General features: G+C 35.9%; 1 protein-coding gene across 3 annotated transcripts in view; it reads right to left on the bottom strand.

Annotated features, from left to right (window-relative positions):
• Positions 1 to 25161, bottom strand: part of LOC134534300 (protein PRRC2A-like) — a 108981-nt gene that overhangs the window by 32721 nt on the left and 51099 nt on the right. For all 3 annotated transcript variants that reach the window (XM_063372667.1, XM_063372665.1, XM_063372666.1), the window contains exons 13-23: positions 20826 to 20968; positions 19896 to 20065; positions 18899 to 18994; positions 18713 to 18808; positions 16829 to 16904; positions 12833 to 12895; positions 9796 to 9988; positions 9590 to 9709; positions 8854 to 9030; positions 8281 to 8448; positions 7430 to 7552 (exon numbers count right to left, since the gene is read on the bottom strand). In XM_063372667.1, coding sequence (XP_063228737.1) covers positions 7430 to 7552; positions 8281 to 8448; positions 8854 to 9030; positions 9590 to 9709; positions 9796 to 9988; positions 12833 to 12895; positions 16829 to 16904; positions 18713 to 18808; positions 18899 to 18994; positions 19896 to 20065; positions 20826 to 20968 — 1425 coding nt within the window. The remainder of the gene's footprint in view (positions 1 to 7429; positions 7553 to 8280; positions 8449 to 8853; positions 9031 to 9589; positions 9710 to 9795; positions 9989 to 12832; positions 12896 to 16828; positions 16905 to 18712; positions 18809 to 18898; positions 18995 to 19895; positions 20066 to 20825; positions 20969 to 25161) is intronic.

The following is a 25161-nucleotide window of genomic DNA, read 5'->3' as shown; positions in this document are numbered from 1 at the left end:
CCTCAACGAAATCTTAAATGCTTTTCGTAAGCAGATCCCACTCGGATATCTTGAGTGGTTTTCAAATCGCGTTGTTTTTTCCTGAAGCTCTGCACACCGTATGTGTGCCCGGGTAGGCGGAGCCTTTAACAATAGGCAGTAAATATTTTATTAATGGATAAACTGAGCATCACACAACACAAAGAGAAACTTTTCACGTTAGTGTCACTCATCAATACTATCAATTTGAGCTGTAGGAGAGAAAAAACTTAATTTGAGATGTTGAAATTTATCTCTCTTGTTACAAATCTAAGACAAACAGCGTGATTCTTTTATAAATTGTGTCGATCAACTCGTGGCAGTCATATTTTTCTATAAACTTCCATGCTTCACAATGTTGAGATTTATTAGATATTTCAACTGTAGAACTGCTATATTTTGCGCTTCACTATTTATTAGGGGTCCTAACTATTACACTGTTTACGTAAGTTTCTTTATGAAAAATAATTTTTTTTAATCACATGTTTTAAAAATGGAATATCTCTCTCTGTGTGTCTGTCTCTCTTTGTGTGTTTGTGTGTGTGTGTGTTTTTTTTAGCTTTCCAAGCATTTTACATTCCAATAATTTTTAAGGTAGTGTATTGTAAGCATGCAAATCATAAGATTTCTTGTACAAACATAACTTCAGACCATAAGATCAAAATTATTTTATTTATGAACAAATCTTGATTGGAACCCTACATTTAATCTTGTGAATACTCAAATCTCAAGGATTCAATGAATTTGTAATATCTAAGATTCAGTTGCCCCATCCATAATATCCCTAATTTCAATGTAATTTGCATCAATTTCCTTGGATCCCTGTAAAGTGTGATAAAAATAAATTTCACTGTATGCTTAAATTTAATTGGAATCATATTTGACATTCATAAATAATTTTATATTAGAATTCAGTAAAGAAAAATAAGATTTGTGAAAGCCTGATGTAGACTCAAATATTAAAAAATATTTTTGCCACTGAAAACGTAATTCAATAGTGATGAGTTTTTGGTTTAATGATTTACATATTAAAATTGTGTTTATTTTAATTCTTTGTGAACCATCTCACAAAAATAATAAAAATAAGTAAAATGTCAAATTCCAATTGTTTTACAGTCTTTAAGACACCTATTCAAATCCCAGAGATATCCCCATTTTCCAGATTTTTCTCTGTCCACCGGACGCACAAGCAAATAAAAAGCAGAGATAACCATAAATTTTACGAAAATTTTAAAAGCAAACTACTTTAAAATGTAAACATGCACACCAACATATTAACTATTCATACGGTGTGTTCATTTAGCAATTTTTTTTTTTTAAGAAGTAATGGAACACACCCTGATTAGGTTGACATATTTTTTTACTCTGTAGGTTGGTTATTCTGCAACCAAATATTCTGTTTACATTTTTCTCGCGTTTGTTGATGGAAAAAAAAAAAAATTATGAGCATACAGAAATTGATATATTAAATAAAGATGAAAAAAAAAAACACAGTAACACGATGTACAAAATTATTTTAACACTGTTGTATGGACTGTCCAGTATATTTACCCGATTTTGCTCTTTGATATGTTAAAAGTCTAGTTGGATTTAACTTGGTGCGTGAAATGTTTTCATGAGTGGTTTTTATGAATAAAAACATTTGCCTTTATTAAGGATTACATGGTACTTTCGGGCAGTTGCGAATCCTGCCACACGCAAATATTCCCGTCTAAATTGTGCTAATAAAAGCATTTTTGTGGTTTTTGTCACCACAGAAAAAAATCTGTGATGAACCTTTTTCGTGTGCGTAAGTATAATGTTACAGCATCAAACAAATTTCTGTCAATGCTTGAGCAAGCAATGTGCTAGCTTAAAAATAACAAGCCATTTACACACACACTGCATAATGGATGTACAGAACAGTACTTGTCCATATTTGCCAGATTCAGCAAGAATTACTAAACAGTAATGGTAAACAAAAAAGAATCATGTAAATCAAATTGTAATAATAAAGAATAAAGACACAAAGAAATAAGTTTTATAATATTAACTAAAATTAAATATATATATATATATATATATATATATATATATGTGTGTGTGTGAATGTGTGTGTGTGTGTGTGTACGAAATTATAAATGGAAACATTTTACTACACCATACCAAACAAAATAGGTAGTTACACAAGTACAAAATGATTCCAAATCAGGATCAGGAAATTTATGAAAACATGCAAAGTTTCCATAAATGGTTTAGTCAAAATATACAAATGAAACATATTTATTATTTGTGGGTAGAAAAATATGTATATACGTATTTTTAATGCTCCAAGTTATATTGGAAATATGCACAAATGTGCAACACCTACAAAACATTTAAGCAAGTATATGTAGGTAAGAAGCAAAAAATCTTTTTTCAACATGCACAAAATTATTTAAGAAAACTATTATGAAGAAGAAAAAAAACTGGTTTAAAAATTCATGTAATGCATACATGAAAACAATCTCATCACAATTTTGGGACATTCAGATACGTTAACTCTTAAGTTAAAATATTTTTATCAATGTGTTAAATATTCAGTACAAAATGCATATTCAAACCCATTAAAAATAAATTATAAGACATACAATATTTTAATACAAATGTATACTTAAAACGCAACTTTTCATAAATAAATATAATAAGGAATCTCCAATTACTTACTAATACTGCAAATATAGATAATTTTGTATTAAAAAGGTTACTTGTCACCAGTCAGTCATCCTTAATTTCAATGAAATGTCAACCACTCATTACAATAATGTAAATATCTAGAAAAACTCTTGTTAAATTGGTTTATGGATGATGCCCTTGATGAAATCAAGAAGTTGAAAATTCATGGGTTCAGGTTTTACAATTGGTTTTTCATATATAACTGTTTAATTATATATGTATTACAAATTAAAGAGATGAGTGATGTAATAAATAGAAGGGAAAAACTTAGAAGAGAGGACATAAAAAAACTGGATTAAAAGCAAAATGAACTTAAAGAAAGTTTTAAAGTTACTTACAGATAAGCACCCCAGTAAATGGTAGATAAAAATTAACCAAAAGAGGCATTAAAATAAAGAAAAAGCAGTGAGAAGTCAAAAAACTGTGCAAAATATCTGTGTAAAAATCATGAATTTACTACTAAAATTTGGATTTCGAAGAAAAAACCTCTAAAAAAAAAGTGTAATTTTTTTACTTTCAGACATTTCCCATCATTCTTCAAGAGAGGAAATTTGGATACTTGAATGGATTTTAAAAGTGGCTAGGTTAGGTACTTTAAAAGTACTACAGCATTGTGTGAATGGATTTTTAGGTTGCTACATGCAAAATCATGTGAAATGGTGAGAATAGTTGGTTATCTATTGTCTACTGCAATATTTTAACATTGTAGGCATGCATGTTTTGTACAAATATTTGTACAAATAATGCTGTAAATAATTCACTAGAATCCTGTATTACCACTGATAAAGCCACACATCTCAATCCCTGTTTGGATACTGTATTCACCTGAATGGAAGACCGCACTAATACAAGACAAGGCCCACATTTTCCTCCTTTACCCAGGAGAAAACTATTTTTAAAGGTTTATACTACTAGAATTTGTTCAAACTTTGCAGCTGATACAGGTTGCGTGTATTGTCAATATTACAGGACCACTTACTTTTTTTCAAATTAAAGTTAAGTTGGCTATCTTTAATCGTACACCGGTTATTGTTTATGTAGCTGAAATAAATGGTATGTGAAGTAGCTTAGCATTATTTTAAAAGGCAAGCAGGAAAATAATATTAATATTAAGAATATAATCTTTATATCCCAATCCAAAATGAATTTAAATCTATATGCTGAAAGCTTGGTAAAAAAATCCTAGTCTTACAAAAGGGTGAATATGGAACTAATTTAACTTGACCATTTTTATAGATGGCATTGTGGACACTGAACACACAAACAAGGGTCTAGTTTCAATTCCAGTCCAGTGAAAATAATTTAGTTTTTCCATGGTTTTCTGAACTTACTTCAAGGTTAATGTAGATAGTGTATTCTTAAATATACACACACAAACACATCTACAGAGAGAGCAAGAACGGTTGGGGATTTTGTGTGTGTGTGTGAGAGAGAGGGGTGGGGGTGACACGCCTGATTATACAGGTCGTCGTGAATCTGACGTAGAATTGGAGGGGCTGAAACATACCTAGGGGTATGAAATGTAATATTCTCAGAGTTTATTTAAGCGACGACAGAAGAATGTTTATAATTAATTGTTTATGAGATGACTAGATAGTAGGGATGGGACGATTCCAAAATTTTCGATTCCGATACCCGATTATCGATTTCTTAAAAAATCCTTCAATTCTCGATACTCGATACTCACCTAGCTAACTTAATATTAAATAATTCTAATTCTATTTGCAACATTTTTTTTTTTCAGCTTTCAATACATATATCATGTAGCATACATCATAAATTCATATTTATCAAATTTGAGTACACAACTAAGTTATTAACTCATATAAATGTTTACATCATTAGAAGTTAATGGCTCATATGTCAAAGGGGTCAAACTTGTTTTGTAATACGGAATAAACTATAAAAAAAATTTTTAAGCTTTCCTTGAGCAGTATAAATTATTTTCATTAATACAACTTGCCTAACTTAGAGAAGAGTACAAATTAACTAAAAAAAATTGTGAAATTAAACAGTAACAAAATTAAGCAACTAGAGAACTAGCAAATGAAAGTGTTGTACTTGATTGTGGTATTTCAGTGTTAAGTTACATTTAAGAAACACACACAAATTCATTCGTTGTTATTTCGGCGTTGTGGTAACGACCCAACAAAATCTATAAAACACTGTTGACCAACTAATCATCATCGTCACACCATTCGAAAATGAATGATTGTTTACATTTTTCCGCTTTTTGGCGCGTTTTAAATTGCTTGTGCTGCCACGTACAGCTGGGTGACAAGTACAGAGCCTGGTACCTGGTTCGCCCATTATAATCTGCTTGATACTACGCCGCTGTTCCAACTATATACCAGCGCCCCCGGCTGACGTGGTATGGCCACTCACGTAAGGCTGTTCCAAACACCGTTCGCCCAATCATCTGCTTGCTTTTGTATTTATCCGTTGTCGCTGTTCCAAGCTGACGTCAGTGCCCCGAGCGGTATGCGTAGGCTTTAAAACTTCGCCTGTTTGTCATATCTATCCAAACATTATGCCTGAAAGGAAAATAAATGCCGTAGTTTTGCGTATTTTTACACTATATTTTTGGGTTTAACATTATAACGTGAGCGTGTGTAAGCTTTTGTTTGCTTTACATTTATGATTAATGTTTAGTGGCGGCCATGTTGCGGTGTTTGTTTACCAGTGACGAGACAAGTCTTTTACACAGTATTTAAACATCCTGTAAAAACATTGTGATTTCGCATTTTATTACTAAATTTGGTGGAAAAACAATGTGTTGTGGCGATTTCGCGTAAAAACTGTATTTTACGGTGATTTCGCGTTTATCGTCGTTTAATCGCGATCGCGAAAAGAATACGCCCGTTCCTAATACGCAGTGATAATTTTTTTATAAATAATTTTTGTACTTTGACTTGTTTATAACATCGACTAGACGCATATATTATATGCATCTAGTCAGTCATAACCCCACTCAAAGAGTCGTTAAATAATTGTATCTGACAGATTTGCAATGTTGTGAAATTAATTTTTTTTGCTACATACGGGAATCGACTTTTATCATCGATTCTCGATTATCGATTATTTAAGTAGAATCGGTAGGTATCGATGAAATTGGGAATCGGTTTTCCCATCCCTACTAGATAGTGATAGTCAAAGTATTAACAAGCTATGGTGTATCTAATAGAAATAGTGTTTATAAACAACCAGGTAATATTGAAATCAAGTTGACTTGGTAAATGCAAGCCATACAATTTCGTTCGTTTCTCCTGTATTTATTTCCAAATGGGAAGGTCATTGAAATTTAGTATGAAAAGATACATATAACCTTAACTATATTTGAATTTAATATTCAGACTGGAGAATAATTTGGTATGCCTATTGCATTCAAACTATAAATAAATAATAAAAAAAAACACATTGGCAAGTCAAAAAATAATAATTAAAAAAAAAATTATGGCAAAGCAGCCCACAAATATTTTTAAGCCACTTTATATGGATTGACACTGCATAATTTGGTGAATAATTTGGAAACCACATGTAAAGCCAAAATAAGTTTGGCTGGCCTAGGATTTAAATTAAGAAGAATGAGAGTCCAGAGTCTCATGTCAAAACTGTGTCAATTCCACTCCGTGATAGAATCAAAAATGCCTAAGACTACTGATTTAAGCTTGTTCGAAAATAGACAAAAAATTTTTTTTGATAAGACTTTGGACTTGGTGAATAATTTGCAGTTAGATTCAAACTCAAATTCCCTGATTTGACGTTCCCTGAATAGGACTTTGAAAAAATGGCAACCATGTACATATGATGCCCTGAAACATAACTAATACAATCAAATATAAATCATACAATGACCAGTTTATAACTCTTACTGTGTTTTTGTTAATTTTAGCACTTTTTATTACATTTTTAAAACATAAAGAAATTATTTTAATTCAATTTTAGGATTAATGTCAATTCATAAAAAAAGTATTTCAACAAAAGTTTTAAATATTTACCTATTGAAAGGTATTTCATATACTATCCATACTTTTGACTCCTTAAGTAAACATATATATTTAATAAACTAAAGATCATATAAATTTTATTATTACCTTTTGGTTTAGTCTTCAATGTCATCCTAAAAAAATTATAATTACATGTTAAGGTTGCCAATGCATTTAAATTTAATTCAAAATAGCTTTAAATGATTAAATTAATTTATATGGATTGTTTTCTGGTAATTATTTATTGTTGCGGAAGCACTAGAAAAAATGTCAATCATAAGCAAAAAAGCACATCAAGAAAATACGAATTCAAGTCCCAAACAAATATATTTGATGGAATAGGACCATTTAACCTTGAGAATCATTACAAAGAAGTTGTAACATTTTAGTGGTGTCGTCTACCTTCAAAGAATTATATCCAATAAAAATTTCATCTTGTAAATTGCCGTTTGGACTTAGCACGTCAAGTCATTCGGCAAGTCGAGGCAGTAGCATTGTCGCATCCGGTCTGCTCGTGAGAATCGAATGCGGGGCTTACGAATTTTGACATTACATCAATGCACACCTTTAAAAATCACACATGCGGCAAATAAACAAAATTAAAAAATAAATTCCCGTTTCCTTCCCCTCGGCAGCGAGGATCGTAACATTGTTCGTATTCTAAATAAGTAGAGTAATAAAACTTGAACGCCGGGTGGACCCAGGCAGAGTGCTAGGGGCAGAAGGCTCACCTCGTCGATGTCCGGGTCCTGCCCGGCCTCAGCCTTGTCCTTGTCCTTGTCCTTCTGCTCGTCTGCCTCCGGCTCCGCTGCCTCCGGCTGGTCCTCGTCCGGCACAGAGTCCTCCATCTCCACCTGCCACCAGCACACACACTGACAAGGGACCAACAGAGAAATAGACAAGGGACCACCAGAGAAATAGATGCAAGACTATCAGAAAAAAGTAGACGGACTACAAGAGAAATTGACAAGGGCTACCAGAGAAATAGACAAGGGACCACCAGAGAAATAGACAAGGGACCAACAGAGAAATAGACAAGGGACTGCAAGAGAAATAGACCACCAGAGTAATAGATAAATGACTACAGGAGAAATAAACTAGGTGAAAATTATAAAAAAGTCAGCAAAGAAATCATAAAAATAAATGTTCAAAAAATGACAGAAACAAAAATGGTCGGGAGAATTTGTATACCATTTAGGCTTAAAACTTGTGTCCACAGCAAGAGAGACTACACAAAATGACAAGAGACCAGCCACACTAGCACTAAGGGAAGAAATCATCAATGGTCTACTTACTGGCTGTTCAAGGATTTGAACCACAGTAATCTAGAATGAGAGGCCAGTGTCTCACCTTAGTGCTATAAGGTCACTTCAGTTTTTATATATATTAAAAAAAAGAATGAAAAGGAGAAAAGTGGGGGGGGGGGGGAGGGGGGGTTTAATGGAAAAGAGAACAGGCACACAAGAATAGAGGTATTGAAAAAATTAAAATTAATTTTACGAGAAAATTTTGAAGAGGATTATTGACATGGTGAAAAGGAAATGTGGAAAGAACATGCAATGAGGAATAGGGAACAGCTGACCTCGGTAATGGCCACAGATTGCAGAAGCGAGCGGACGTCTGCTCTGAGGTAGTGCTTGGGCGTGTCCTCCCACTCTTTCACGATCTTCGCGATGTCCTCCTCCGAGCGGCCGTGGATGTTGCGCTTCGTGCAGGTCGACACATCCATGTCCATCTCGCAGATGTACACCTGCCAACACCCCGTTCACAACGCTGCACGGCATTTCCCCACAACAAGCCACTTTCAAAACAAAATTATGTACCAATAATCACAGAAATCCATCTTAATACCAACTAGACAATTTAATTTACTTTCCTCAGATAGAAATGTTTTAGATATTTAATATTTAACAATTTTAAAACGTGTTAGTAGCAAGGCAATACTTCAGCACGTGTTTTAGGAACAAAAAAATTAATGATTACAATAAACAGCCTATTTTGATGCTGAAACAATTTAAAAACTGTACTGGCAATATCAGCACAAACAAACAATAAATGCTAATACCTTATTCTCGTTTTAAAATGGAGTACGGGAGGACGGGAAGAAAACAACACCCCTTCTACACTTACGATGGTAAGAAGAGTCCCACCTTACCTGAAAGCCTTTTTGCTTGGCATAGCTCCACATCTCCTCAAACTGCTTGACGTGGTCGTTCACGCAATCGACAATGATGAAAGGGAAGTACCCGTCATTCACAGTCTTCTTGAAGGCTTTCAGCAGCGAGCTGTGATAGTGCTTCTCCATGCCCGCTTCATATTCGTACTCCATTACCTGCAATAGGTAACTAATGGTCTCAGCAGCAAGTCATCACAGTTGGGAGCAGTAAACTATCATCACTCGCATTCTATAGAACTACATAGAGATCATCGCAACATTTATCTAAAGTTCTATAGCATTTAACCAGCAGAAGATTTGTATCATGCAAAATAAAATAAAAATATAATGCAACAAAAATTGCAGCAGCCTTGAATGAACAAGATGAAAACTAGACTTATAATGGGTGGAACAATTTTGGCCACTATGTTGCATGTGTCTGGTATGCAAATGGATGAGCTAAAAAAAATTGTTAACTTTCTACGATTTATTGATTGGCACCGGTTCCTCAAGGAAAATAAAATATAGGTAACCTACCCAAGAATTAACCTTACCCGAATAAGTGCAATTAAATCGAAGATGTACACAATACATACAGCTTGAATCAATCATGCTGACATCTTTCCACAGAAAATAATTTCTCACAAAAAAAAATACAGCAGTATTACAATGCATAATACCAAACCATTTTTTTTAACTGATGCAATTCTAATATTTAATCACCAATTCTTCTCACCTTGGTGGTGATCTTCCGACCAGTTTCTGGGTCTTTGCCCTCCTTCTCCACTTCCACCATGAAGTAGTCGTCGAGGCAGAGTATCCGAGGAGCAGAACCGCCCATCTCCACTTCCTTGTCCTGAGGAAACAACCACGAGTTAGCTCCCTCGCTGCACCAGTTGCGCAGGGCGAGACGCGACGTTGCCGGGTCGCGAGCGCACGCACCTTGATGAGCTTGGCGACGAAGGTCTTGCCGGAGCCCGGCGGCCCGCGCAGGACGACCACCAGGCGGGCGGGCCGAGACGCGCGCGCGGGTGGGCACAGCAGGTCCTCCATGAGCACGGCGGGGGCGGGGGCCGCGAAGCTGGGCGGGGGCGGGGTGTCCGGGGGCGGGGGCTGGTCCTCCCCCTCCGGGGCCCTGCGGCAACCAACCACGCGCTCACTCCCCCTACTCATCACTCCACGACGTGCTGGCGGATACCAGAGCGAGGCCGACAGCACTGTGGACTACGCAACACCCTTGAATACATATACTGTATAGAAGTCGCCAGCCCAGGTCAAAATTTCTAACAAGGTTTTTTAGGTAGTTGGTTGATTCGCCGCCGCAATCGCCACCATCTCTAGGGCATCGACTCGTGGCGGTCCCTAGCGGACAAGTGCCGAACTCTTTAAACACCCCTTCCCCCTCCCGTTGAACGACCTCGAGCTGCAGTGAATGATGGGTGGGGGGTGCGGGGGAATAACAGCGGGCGACAGTGCTGCACTAACGTGTAAATAACAACCTGAGACGATACAGGGCGTTACAGGCAGCGCACTGCAGCGGTGAAGTTCCCAAGCTGCTCATCATACGCTTCTGAAAAACGTAGAGTAAATCCTATCCGCTCGCGACTTCTATACAGTATATATATTCAAAGGTAACACCGACACCAAACCTGATGTTTGACAACTTTCAAAGAAGTTTGAATTCACACCGTGCAAATGTAACTACCAATACTTCATTTTTTTAACTGGCAACATGCAGGTTTTAATTCCCAAACAAAACCACTTCACTAACAGTACAAGATATTAAAAACGCAATAATGTACTTACGTAATTGTCAGCAGAGTACAAGGAGTCTAATTGAGGGGCCGGAAAAAGTAGCACGTTGTTACAGATGCTATTTCCTTGTGAATTTACAATAATGATATTTTTTTGCTAACTTCCAAAATAAATGCTATTTTAGCTCATTTTCTAAATAAATGCTTTTTATCTGCTAAATTAGTTGGAAATGTCATTCATTTGTAAAAATATCCTTCATAAACGGTACATAACCACTACAATTTTTAGACAGAAACAAAACAACTTGTAGATTTTCAGTGACCTAACTTAACTTTTATTCATACTTTACAGTTTGCCTAGGACACGTGCATGTATAATGCAATTATTTTAATTTACGTCTGTCACTTAAGACCTATCAGCACTTCAGTTAATGCACTAACACAACATGGACACCATCTTTGATGCAAGTTTTCACATATCACACATGCAAGGTGTATGGTTGTCTGAAATTAAAAAAAGCACTCTCTTGCATTTTTTGCTTTAGCGCGAGTGTCAAACAAACCACAGCAGTGTTGCCTACAGGTACTTGGCATTTTCAAGCATGTTGTGATTTTCTCTTAACTGTTCTATAAACCCGCATGATTCATGATATTGCCATCTTTGTGTGATGCAGCAAGTTACGGATATCCAAAATAACTTTACAATATAAACCCAACCCAAATAATATGGTTGATTTGTGTAATCTATGAATTAAACCTGCAATTAATGTTTGCTAGAATTATCCAAAACAATTTTTTAAAAAGTAAAGAAAGGCATTTTTTTTGGTTTTGATTTAGAAAAACTATCTTAATTAAAGTTTTTTTCTTTCTACAAAACTAGAGGGTTATTTGTAGGTACTGTATTTGTATAAATGAATGTTTAGTTTACAGTAATTTAAAATGCTAATTTATAAAAAAAAATAGATGCTAATTTTCCCAGCCCCAACCTTAATTCATAGATACGGACAGAACGATTCTATGAGCAAATAAATATAAGTTAAATTTATAATTAAAAACTTTCTTTCATAAGAAAAGGAAGCATTGTGTGGGAAACGCAAAACCAGTAACATCAAACAGTAAGTTATGGGCATATAAGCAGAACCATGTGTTCAATTCTGAAATACTGTGCAGTGTTGGGGAACACATTCAACAAAGTCAGCAGCTGACAAAATGAATGCCTACATTCAGGACCCTCTAGTCTCACTGGCAGTAACGTGCTGCAGTATTGGAAGGGAAAAGGAGTGTTTCCAAGGCTGCAGAAACTGGCTAAGCGATATCCAGGTAATCCCCCAGCTACTTTGTTTTCCGAGCATCTTTTCAGTACAAAATGACTCCTTGCAGACAAAAAACGAAATTGTTTGGATTTTCAAAAAATATCAAAAACCAAGTCTTCTAGGGGAAAAATAAAAACTTGTGCAAGAATTATTTTTGTATTTAGGAAACCACATACAAATGTTGATATAACCGTAGTGCTGAAATCTTATGTAGTTTTTGTTTTTTTTCTCTATAAAAGGATAACTTATCTTAGTTGTCACAAAACATATGAAATACTGTGAAATTAATCTTGTACTCACAAATTTTGTAAACCTATGATCCAGAATCAGAATCAAGCTGGGAATCGAGGTTAGGATCGATAAACTACATAATTGATTTGATATATATTTTGATAACCTGATTTCTTTAACAGCAATCTCCAGGATTGGTGGCATATTTTATTTGGTTTTCCATTTCCAATGACAAAAGTTACTAGGAGTATTTTTTATTCCAACTATTTTAGGTTTAAATATTATTATTATTTGAATATTAATATAACTGATGCATAAATAAAAATAATTTTAACCAGCAATTTGTTCTTAATAAAGTAGTTCACAAAATAAAGGTTTGTCTTTTTACACTATATGTAATAAGAAAAAATTAGAAATCCGGCTCCCCCCAACCCAGGCACACACTCAACAAATGGTTAGTCTAGCACAATGTAATGTGGTTAAATATAGCCTTTTCCCACATTATGCCAAGATCGTGAGGCAGAAGGAATTTTGTAATGCAATACATGTTTACAGCAAGGGCAGTAAAATGAGCGAGAATGAACAATGTTTAAGAGAACTATTTTCAAAGTACACTTGCTCACAGAACCGTGTGGTTGCTACCGTAAACCACCACCTGCAAATGGCCGAGGTTTTTCTCACCTATCATCACGCCGGGAGCTTCCTCTATCAGGACCGCTGGTGTGTCGATGCCGACTTCTCCATCTACCAACAGGCAGTGTCAATGATCGCTCACATGCTAACTACAGCGTCATTCCCGAGTACCACGTGCAGGAGTAAGCCATACAGTGTCGCTCTAATGGCCTCTAGTCTCTTATGGAACAGAGACTTCGTGTGTGGACAAAAAATATGCTGGGAAAATCCGAGCAAGCAGGATCAGGAATGAGAGGGTGCAAACAGAACAAATGAGATCACGAAAAAAGCAAGAATGAGATGGTATGGCCATGTTAAGATAATGAGGGAAAAAAGGCATAGAAAAATGACACAGTTGAATTACACAGGAAGAAGGCCTCAAGGAAGATCAAAGGAGATAAACATTTAAAGGCACAGAAATCAAACTAGCAAGAAACAAATGCTAAAGCATGATTAAAACTGAAATTAACTTAGCATACCGATAATAATTACTACTAATACTACTACTACTATTAACATAGGAACAACATAATTTAAAATCTTCGTATAGACTACACACACTACTATTATCAAGAGTGGATGACAGAAAATTTGAACTGGTGTGAAAGTTGATGAGCCATGGCTAGGGCCTGGAAAATGTCGGTGTTTTCAGTATGCAAAAAGCAGTACTTTCAAATTAGAAAAGCGGTGGTTTAAAGTCGGTATTTTCGTTATGCAATGGTAATTTTACTGGTATTTTAAATGTTGACTAAATTGTGCAGTTATTGAATATAATAGTTTACATATTTAATAAATAATCCATGTATACTAGGAATAGACTAATATGCATAATAACAGCCAATTAAATCCAAAACAGTTACACAAAACAGACACGTTGCTATAGATGTTTGCAAGTACAAATTTTTTTTTTCGGCTGCCGATGCCACATGCTTAGCCTACTTTAGGTGTTTGTCAATGGAATCTTTTCTTTCCCATGAAACTTTACAGTTGCAAAATTTGCACATCACTGTGCTATTGTCAGTACAATAAAACCCATGTTGTTTGCTTGCATTCAATAATTACGGTATTGGAATAATGGAGTGGAGGAACATGGGGTTGCCACTTGAACAAACCCCGGCGCACAAATGAGAAGAAACTTAGTGCGAACTATACCCGAGATCAATTTTTGGCATCAAAACCATACACGAACACAGCTTATGTAAAAATAAGGTAATTATGCTGAAACACAAGACTTGGGTTAAAGGATACTTTAACCTTGTGTATTAGTGATCTGCAAATAGAATCCCGCTGATGAGACCCCTCACGGTTTCCGGAAAAACGGACTTATAAACGGAATGGTCGCAATGGAGAATTCGGAACCATTTTTACCCCCCCCCCCTCCCCCCCCAAGTATATACAAATACATTAAAAAATTCGCCTTTGTTCGCATAAATTTCATATTCAAATAGTCTATGGTGTAAAAAAGACAACTTTTTAAATTCATATTACACCTCGGACTCCCATACCCCGAACAATGGGTTCCGATGAATACTCGTGCTAAGTGAATTCGCGTCATGCGAGTTCGGCTATGCTAGCCTGCTGGTGTTTTTTTTCGTTCAAAATGTGGCGAAGGAACTTGTGTGGATCAGGTAGAAAACATTCGGCTATAAATGAAAGATATAAGAATAATGCTATCCTGAAATGCTGTGACATGTTTTTGGAGTAGATAATCACAGCGACAGACGGACAGGATGCGCTCCCGCCCTTGCCGTCAGCGATGTTTATTTTGACAGCTCAAGCAATTATATTTTCCACATCCCTTCACAGCGTAAAAAAAAGAAGAAAAAAAAACACGTTGGAATGCAGATGGAAAAGTAACTATGCAGTAAAATAAATATATTTACAGCCCTGCTAAATTTTTATATTCAATAAAATTTGAGGTATTAGTGATTTTTCAGCAGAAACTGCTGTGTGACTAATAAACAAATTGTATCATAATAACTTAAACTTATAAAGTATATATTAACGGCGAAGGACAGTCGTATAAGCCCATTAAAATATTTATTTTACCGAGAATGGACTATACAACCTGGCTTTTGTCGCACGCGGTGTGGAAGGGGAGGAGGATGCTGACAGTTTCTCACCCAGAAGGTTGAAATAAGGGAGGGAATGTGTTGAAATGTTAGTTGGAAAAAAGAGGGGGTGTTTTTACATTGTTTGTGGCTCTGAGAGGGATGAGCCTTGAAGAATTAGCAGGGGATGGGAGAGATAAGCGTCGCGTCGCGTCACGTCACGTATGACGTCAAGCCGCCGCTAAAGCCAGCCTGGCCAGACGAGTTTCTTAAGCCCTCGCAGAAGCTAACTTACCACAGCGGATTTTCGTGCGGGCGGGTAAGATAACATGACAGCTGAGACTGCTTTTCGTGCGATAGTGGACGCGCCGAGCTTGGCTAGACACTGCCGCGTCGACAGTCTAGAGGGGTGGTATCTATTTTTAGCCGTCTTTTGTATGCCTGCCTGCTTACAGTACAGCTCTCGCCAAGATAAACGTGAACACATAGCGCCCAACAAAGTGTAACAGACTTGTTTTTCAGCCGATTTTACTCAAATTTTTGACTTTCTCTGCTCAAATTTTTCACGGTTTCTCAAAAAAACGGTTGTATAAACGGAATGGACGCATCAGAGGGGGGTCGCATCGGCGGGATTCTACTGTAATGGTACTTTTCGGGGATATATTCGCAGTGTAATATAGAAATGTTGTGGTTTTCGCGAATGTACTTACTTATCGCGTTTTCATGCGAAATTCGCACGAATTTTCGCAAAATTCGCGATCGCGAAAAATTCCAGGCCCTAGCCATGGCTTATGTCTGCATGCCAATTTGTTGCATTTCACACAGCAATATAACAGTACAAATCCATTACTAAAATAAACACTCACTTACCAGCCTGCCTCTAAACCACTCCTACTCTACATGCAACAAATATACAGAGCAAACAGTGATCATTTTTAAGAGAACAAGTAAAAATTATATAATATTAAAGATAATCCATTATAAAAGACGTAAAAACATGAAATTATTTTTATTAAACAATACTCACTCTTGAATTAGTATTGTCTTACTTTGAAATGATGGCATTTTATCACAAGTAAGAGTCCTTATCAACCTCTCCTCTATCACTATACAAATATTCTATTATACAGAATTCAGATAATTCATGAAACATTCTATATCTCATAATGCTGACAGTTACAAAACATTAACATCTAAGCATCACAAAAATACAAACTACACATCAAAATTTTACCAAAGAGTAACATTAGCTCAAGTGTAACACCAAATTGTGAATCGTGGGTTTTGTATCATACAAACTTTTGTTCTAATTTTTTGACGTGACAACGCCTAATAAATTGATGAATGCCGGCTGCACGCACGAAAAGGTGTCCCGTTACGCTCATTGTACGCTTGCGCCGCATCTATCTCTCTTCCACTCGATTGGAACAACCATCGATTTGACTTTTTCGAGGCACATTAAACTTGAAACACTCCCATTCGTTTCCTACTTTTCCTATCATCGTCCTATCCTCAACAGAATAACACAGATTGGAAGAAGTTAAATAGCAAACATGTATAAAAGTTATAGTTAAAATAATCTGTTCGTTAAAGTAATAAACATATTTGAATTAATGAGTGCAAATAACAGTAAATTTATCAATTAAATTGTAGATTTCATTTCACTCCTTCTTTGTATCCATACAAAATAGTGATAATTCAATAAAAATGATTCAATTTTATTCATAAAAGTATGCAATCATTTCATCAATGTTTTGTTATGACATCATGTTAAACGATCGTCCGTAAACCGACTTTACAGACAAACTTTTTTTTTTTTAATATTGTGTGTACGTATCAAATAAACAAATTACAAGTTTAGCCCTTCATTATTTCAAGGGGTGGAGTAATGTACTAAATGTGGAGGTGTCCACAGTTCACATCACTTTGATAGCAGCTCGGGACTCTGGAATACCTGTCGTCATCTCTGTCCTTGTCCCTGTCCCTCTCCCTGTCCCTCTCCCAGCGGCTGTCTCTCTTGCTCCCCGGCTCTGGAACAAACACCACGCCCGGTGAGCACTTCAGCTCCAACTACAAGTCTGGCTGCACGCCACCAAAACATCCACACACCTTCCACTTGAAGTCACGCTGCCTGCTCCATTTGCATGGCTTTAAAGTAACGTCAATTAGGCATGGTCTGAAGCAGCATGGTAATAAATTTCAAGCAGCGCTCTTTTTCATATTGTGTAAAACTAAACACAATACAAAACATTAATATTATTATAAATAAAAAATATAGCTTGCCCTTTCCCTAAAAGCTAAGGGCACCAGAAAATTGTAAATAAAACTGATCAAAAGTGGTGTTAAAATAAGGCAAAAGCAGTGCAAAAACTCGGTACCAAAACATAAAAGACACAAAAATCAGCATAAAAAAGTTGTTTCTTCTAAAATTAGGTATCAAATGTTCATTTCAGCATTTTATTTCCTTAAAATTTTATTTCCATATGTTATGAATTGAAACATAAGAATTCTTAGGGATTCTGAAGGAAAAAACCCTTTTCCAGACAATAATAAAAAATTCTAAAAGGCTTTTTTTACTTCCAGATATTATTTATAATTGTTTTTATGACGATGTTTTGATAAAGTAGTTTACCATTTTAATAAGTGGTTGCATTAAGTATATTAAAAGTACTACAACATTGGGTGAACAGTTGGTTAGGTTGGTAATTACAAAAATACTGTGAAATGGTGTGAACGGTTGGTTAGGTTAATTTACTTAGGTAAATTAAAAATTGGTATTTAATAATGATTTTCCATTATTTCTATTGCAGCTAACCTAACCAACCAGGCAAGTTTCTTTCTTTTCTTTTAACTATTCTAATCATAGCAACCAAACCTAACCATTCATTAAAATTAAAATAGTTAACTATTAGATGAATCACAGCATCCTTCTATAGAATATTTGAAAAACATGTAAGTAAATAAATTTTTTTTTATTAGTTTCATTTATAAAAGGATTCTGTGCTTCAGAATTACGAATTAAATATACAATTGATTATCTCTATAACTTTCATAAAACACAACTAAAAGATCAAATAACTTGCTGTTAAATTATAGAGACATTGTAGGTATGAACAGTACACCACATCCCAACATTAGGCAGAACCAATCTACATTGTGTGAACATTTCTAGATGTTTATTGTATGTTTCAAATGCTAAATAAAGTACTCGTTTACAACCATGCTTGGGAATTTTTTTTACTCCACCATTAAAAGTTTTAAATTGAACTTCTGAGAATGGTGTGATTCCAATCGCATGCATGTATTTACTAAGGTTTAAGTGCAGTGCTTTCTTTGAAAATTGTTGTTAAAAACAATTACATACATTGACACGTAAGCTAATGCAGTGGACTCACAGAACCAGAAAAAAGTAATTTCTTAACTTTACTGTAAAGATACATTCCTGTGTTTTCCTGAAAAATCATGTCTCACTTAGTTGTACTGGAAACCATAATTGCTTTGAACCATTAGAAGAACTCCTCATTTTTATGGACTAGAAAATTATCGAGGGAATCCAGTCCTTCAGCTTTTTAATTTTTTTTTATAATATTTTGTTTGGAGTAATGTAAAAATTATTTTGATTTTTTTTTTTGTGTTTTTGCGGGAACAATGCCTTTGATCAGCAAACTGATAGAGCAAAAATAACAAAACACGACCCCCCAACGTCAAGGCAAATAACAGTGACAACAGTGGAAACTAAGGTTTATATTGCCATAAACCAACTTTATCAAGGCACTAGAAAGCACCTGACTCGACAAGGATCGTCTACCACAGCAAGGAACAAGATAATGACGCTCACCTCTGTCTTCCCAACCGGCCCGGCCGTGATCTCGATCTTTGTCGCGGTCGCGGTCGCGGGGCCGGTCCGGCAGCTCATCTTTCCTCCATGGCTCGCCTGCGACCGAGAAGACACAACTGTCAGGAAACGCCTTCTAAAGATCCAATACCTACATAAATCTAAAAACGTTTACCAGGACTGGCTCACCTCTCAATGGGTCAGCAGCTGGCTTGCGGATCGGAGTGCCGTGGCAGTAGTCGAAAGTCTCGACAGGAGCAGCAAAGACCTCGGGGGCCAGCGTGCCTATGAAGACACAAAACAATTTTGTGATGGACTGCCCATGTCAAACTGAATATAAAACAGCCAGAAAGATACAAAATACATATCAAAGAAGGATTCTCTTCATATGAAAAAAGTGTAAATAAGAGATCAATTACACACTTGAGTACATTCTATGAGAGAGTCTATCAGTACTCGCCAAAGATGTGTAACTTGTAACGCCAGTAATGAGCAAATTAATGTGTTCTCATGTTGCAAATTCAGAAACAGACACAAAATTTTACGTAAAAATCATTCCATGTGCGATACATATACACTATTTGTCTCCAACTAAATTTCCGGACATGAATCACACGTGGTTTCCACACATACCGCTAGAATGCAGTAGCAGCTATGTAGACTTATTGAATGATTCAATTTGCAGACAGAAAATTTAAACTATATACTGAAATTGCTCTGATAAAAACAAACAAGACTTGAAAAAAAAACTCCAAATTTGGACCGGATTTTCAAAAAGGAATTTTATTAAAATACTGCCCATCCTGATACAATTCATCAAACAGTACTATCAGTTTCCCTTTGGCTCGTGTTATCCACCACAGATGGCAGCACCGTGGTTACACAGTTCCGAACCATGCGACTTCCGTTCCAATCAAGAAACTACTTCTACCAAATGCCGAATACTGAGAGAACTAAGATGTTACACATAAAAAAAAAAAGTATTATTTCTCTATGTCTATAGAGTATAGATAAATGGTAAAAGCTTGCTTCGTCTTATGTAATCATTCTAAGCTGAACTATTTTTCACAACTGTCAAGTACGTGCACTCGTTTATAAGTGTTGTTTCAAACTGCTGAGACAATTCTTTCCTCAAGATACACTCTACTTATACGGAAGCTACACAAGTTGAATGCAGGAAGACAACCTTTGACGGCGGGCGCGATGGGCTTGTGGCCGTAGTCGACGACGGTGGCCGGCTCCAGCGCGGGACCCCGCGCCGGGCCCCGCCCCCAGCCGGGCGCGTACCTGTCGTCCTCGTAGTCCGGCGGGAACCGCGCACGGTCCCACCCTCTTCCCGGGAGATCCTCACCAAAACTGTTCATGCAACAACGCAACCACATCCCCACGTCACACAGTTCCTTCCCCGTGCCCTCGACAGGTCGTCTGCCGGAGAGCAGAGCTAAACCAATCCACCAATCAAACAGTTAACTGAATGTTCCGCACGTTCCGACATTTAAAAAGATCATGATCTAATCAGACAAACTTGGACACCGACAAGCACAATATCTCCGGCAGTAGGGAAACGCCACTCCACTCACAAAAATGCAATTACTCAAGCAAAAACACTCCCTGATGCAAGACGCAGTGGTTCGCCATTCAAGACTGCCATGCGTGACAATAATGCTATACTGCAGATGCTCACGATGGAAAGCCTTTGTGGTCCAAGTTAAGCCATTACTTTGCACTGTTATTTACTGCATAAACATTTGTTATAATATTTTAATGGCCTAAACAATCATTCCACACGATGGTAGTTTATTAACAGTTCCAAGTATCCTCCATTAGTCAGCAGAGGGAAGTTAAATAGTCCTTTAAATTGTATTTGATAGTTCTTTAGTAAATAAACAGAAATGGCATGTTTCAGCAATGAGATTGTGTATTAAAATTATCTTCTACACAAATGGGGAATGAATTTATTATAAAATATGCTTATTTATGCCAGGCACTAAAATTCCTCTTATTTAGAATTTAATAACCTTAGCCCTTAACACTTTAAGTGTAAAATAAAGGTTCTAGTATATTTACCAAATTTCGTCAAACATAAGGATTCTTCTAGGTGAGGGAGGAAACTCACTTTCGGCCCCGACTGTAGCCGCCGGCCCAGGGGTCTCGAGCTGGGGGTAGGTCCTGGTCCTGCCCCGGGTCCCATTCACCGGACTGTGGGCCCTCTGGGCCCCTCAGGCTGTCGGGGTCGGCCGCGAGCGGGCCCTTGTCCGGCTGGGAACAGCGTCACATCTTCCAGCAATTAATTGTGCACTGCCGCACGCTCCGAGCAAGTAACACTCGACATTCACAACTGCACGTTTCTGTAACCCTGCCTGATGACTTGCCGAGAAGCAGCACGCAAAGTGCGACTGTCACAATGCAGCAGTCATCTACGAGTGACCTTGTCCCAGGTAAGTCACCTATAAGGGTAGTGTTTAAATGGGGGTTGTATCAATTCTCTTTTTAAATCTGTGTGCATAAAGCTGGAATGTACAGGACACTCAAGAAAAATAAAAGTAACAAAGCACGGCAAAGGAAAGCTGGTTTTCTCAGGGTAATTCATTCAGACCATATAATTACACCTCTAAAAAATAGCACACACAATTTACAATTTTACTTTGTTTTCTAAATATTCACCTTCTTATTTGTTTTTTATTTTTTAAAAATTATTAACAAAAAAAGCTGTGAAATAAAGTGTGTGTGTGTATGTGTGTATATATATATATATATATATGTGTGTGTGTGTGTATATATAGTATTTACTAAAAATAAGTAGTCTATAAGAAAAAACACACACAAACTTAACAAAACTGAAAACTCAAAATACATTATCAATATTACCCAGATCTGTATTTATCGTGGGCAGAAAAAGCACAGTTTAATCATGTTCAATTTATAGTAACCATACAGAGCATGCATATAGCATCTTATCCTTATTTTGCAGAGTTTATTTTAATGACAGTTCACACTCTCTTATCAATGCACATTATCTGCCACTACTGCTGTCCTAGTTTCAAAGTGCTCTGTTGCCAGATACAGTAGAACCCTGTTATAATGTTTTTCAAGGGAGCACAAGAAAAAAACATTATAAGCAGGAAAATGTTATAAGCAGGAAATTTCAATTTAGCTCTTAACAATGTTTGAGCTTTGTACCAATGGACTCACCAAGCTATGTAAACAACTTTAATGTTAAAACCAAAGATAGTATACTTGATACATGTATTTTCTGAAACAAGCCAACAATTTTTCAACTTCGTATTGTTCCCTGGTTAAATTTTGTTTTTCTTTAAAGATACACTGCCACATTTTTTGTAAAATTGTCTCACGATTCATGATGACAACATTAAGAGTGAGAACGTCTACTCCTTCGCCACCTGAAATTGTTTAATTTTGGTATTCCTACGTATGAATGAAAAAAAAATTATTTGTAAGCAATAGAAAACACTTTTAGTTATGCCCTTGCTCAATGGTTGGCAACTTAAATATTGTAGGACTATGTATGTATCTGAATACCCACTGGAATGGCAAGGAAGAGAAGAGTTGACTAAGGGTGCCAACTGACACGTAACTATGAACATTGTGTACCTTCAGTATATTGCATAAAATTGAATTTTAACAAACTTCATGTATTGTATGGCAGTGATTGTAAACATAAACATACATAAAGGAAACTTTTTATCGTAAGTGTTGGAATAATTTGATTTTAAAACATTTTTTCCCCATGTATTGAATGTTAGAAAGCAAACATTATAAGCAGGAATATACACTATTTATGAACGTTATATGCAGGAAATAAATACATTGTCCTTATAGGGGAAATATTGGGACTTTAAAAATATGACATTATAAGCAGGAAAACATTATATGCAGGAACATTATAACAGGGTTCTACTGTATATGCAACAGAGCGCAAAAGTTTTAGAAACAATTTTATAATAATAGCAATTAATTTTTTTTGTATACAAAACATTGTATTTTATGAAGCAAAATGTGGAATGATAATTTTTAGAAATAATATTTCTAATCCATTCCATATTTCATCAAGAGCTCATCTGATAATATTCCATTTTACTCCTTAAGGAGGCATAACTGAAAGATGCCATCTTATTTTCAACCATTTTTGTTAGTCAACAACTATTTTAGATCATAATATTTTTAATGTTGGCTCTGGTTTAGCACAACACATAATTTAATGGAATGTCTTATTAATAGTACCCAATTGCTACAAATCATTTCTCATTTGAAATAATGATAATAGGTGATTGTTGATTGGCATTGAATGACTTTTTTTTTCTCTTTCAGAATGCCTACAACTGTAAAATTACTACCAATAGACACATTTTTTTGGCTTTGGAAAATTCAACAAATAGAACATATAATATGTATATGTATATATTTAAACTCATATAATTAATAATAGTATACCAAATATTATTGTTAATGTTAACAAGCAGAGTAATTTACATATGGCAACAGGGTACTTTTTCGTGCAAAGTATGACTGACACAATCAGACAAAATGTTACAAAACCAGACAATACATATACTAAATTCAATAAACTTTTGTACAGTAGGCACTCTGTAATTCGGCATGTTCGGGACGAATGGATTGTGCGTGTAGTTTCAAAAAGAAAATCAAAGAAAAATTATTAATACAATATAATGGAACATTCTTAAAAGGAAGTTGAAACTAGCTGTTCCAAAGGAAAGAAAAAAAATTACTGTTGTCTCTTGGCAACACTTGCCCATGAATCTAATAGGCAAGATAAACACCGAGTGAAATAAAAACACCCAATCCACACATGAGCAGTCAAAGGGTTCTGGATCAAAGAATCTGCCCAAACTAAGACTGCCAGATCAAGAGTGCCAACTGTAATTATTTATATAATTAACTGAAACTTGTTCTCATAGGACACATCATCTGAAAATTACTATTTTTAAATAAATTCTAAACGATATATTTTAATATACAATTACAAAAGTAAATTAATAATTTATAATGAAAATAAAAATGAAAAAGTTTATAAATTTAAAAATGAAATTTAGTGTCTTTTTATTTAAACGTTAAAAGCAAGCTCTCATATGTAGTTATCCGATTCACATTATTAAAAATTTTACCATAACAATACCTCTTGCATTGAGCAAAAATTAAAAGGTATTCGAACCCAATGCTCGAATTCACTAAACAAAACTAAAACATAATCAAAGTTGAGTTGTATCAATTATGATTAGTCCATACACCAACCACCAAGATTCGAAAATTCAGTCTGACCAGTCACAAACCAACCACTGCGATTCGACTTTTTAGGTTTGTTGCTTACTAAATGAGCTGCTCAGTAACATTATCTCACTCATTGCTCTGTGCGAAACTATAGACAATGAGCTTCGAATGACATGAGCATCCTCAATTTTATTTGACTTTATTTGGATATATATATATATATATATATATATATATATATATATATATATATATATATATCTACGGTATAAACCCACGTACCACCCGCCCCCGGGTAACACCCGCACCCTTATTTTTAGAATGCCATGGAGGGAAAAAATGTTTTTATTGCAAATCGGCATGGAAAAAAAATAATTTAGTCGTGATTTCTTTTCCTTTCAAACAGTAACAAATCGTAAAAAATTACCAAAAAAGTACTATGCTACTTATTACAGCCTCGGCATTTGTGTTAAAAGTGTACAGAAGGCAGGCAACTGCAATGTGGCAACATCACGCGAGTAGAACATGGCATCGGCGCGCGCGATCGTTAACAACACGCCGTGTGTGCGCGTGACCTTGCCCAGATCCCAGCTGTTTACAGTTACAATCTTCCGCGTCCATTATCGTGCGCTGGGCAATGACCTCGTTCAAACAAATAAACGATAAAGCACGCGAGTCCTAGCCACGCATAATAAAAACTATTTTTATTACATGCATAATAAAGACCTTGTGCCTAAATGTGGCATATTCTACATAAAAATATAAATTAGGTTAACACAAATACGGCATTTAATTAGACTTTAAAAGTCACGTACAAAATCACAAAGAATAACATGTCACAGCCGTCGGCCAAGAACAGACTTAAACTTCCTCACAACTTGTCCACAGTGCTGCCAGTGTCGGAGCACTCATCATCGGAGCTCAAGCAATCGTTTTCCGTGCCGTCGAGCGCATTTGAAATGCAGCACTTTTTAAAACTCTTTACGGCTAATGTTTCTGGGATCGCAGAACAGTCATTTAGAATCCACTGTCGCACAAGATACAAGCTTGGTCGCCTTCTTCTCCCGGTCGGTGTCATTTCGTGGTTTTCGCTCGACATCCACTCTGAGTATTGCCGCTTCAGATGCATTTTAAACAGCCTATTGATACAGTCGTCAAGGGGCTGCAAAACTGAAGTTAATTCTCCAGGTATTACGACCTGATCT

The sequence above is a fragment of the Bacillus rossius genome, chromosome 7 (genome assembly GCF_032445375.1).
Source record: "Bacillus rossius redtenbacheri isolate Brsri chromosome 7, Brsri_v3, whole genome shotgun sequence".
Lineage (NCBI taxonomy): Eukaryota > Metazoa > Arthropoda > Insecta > Phasmatodea > Bacillidae > Bacillus > Bacillus rossius.
The sequence above is the reverse complement of the archived record's forward strand: the minus strand, read 5'-3'. Positions and strand labels throughout refer to the sequence as shown.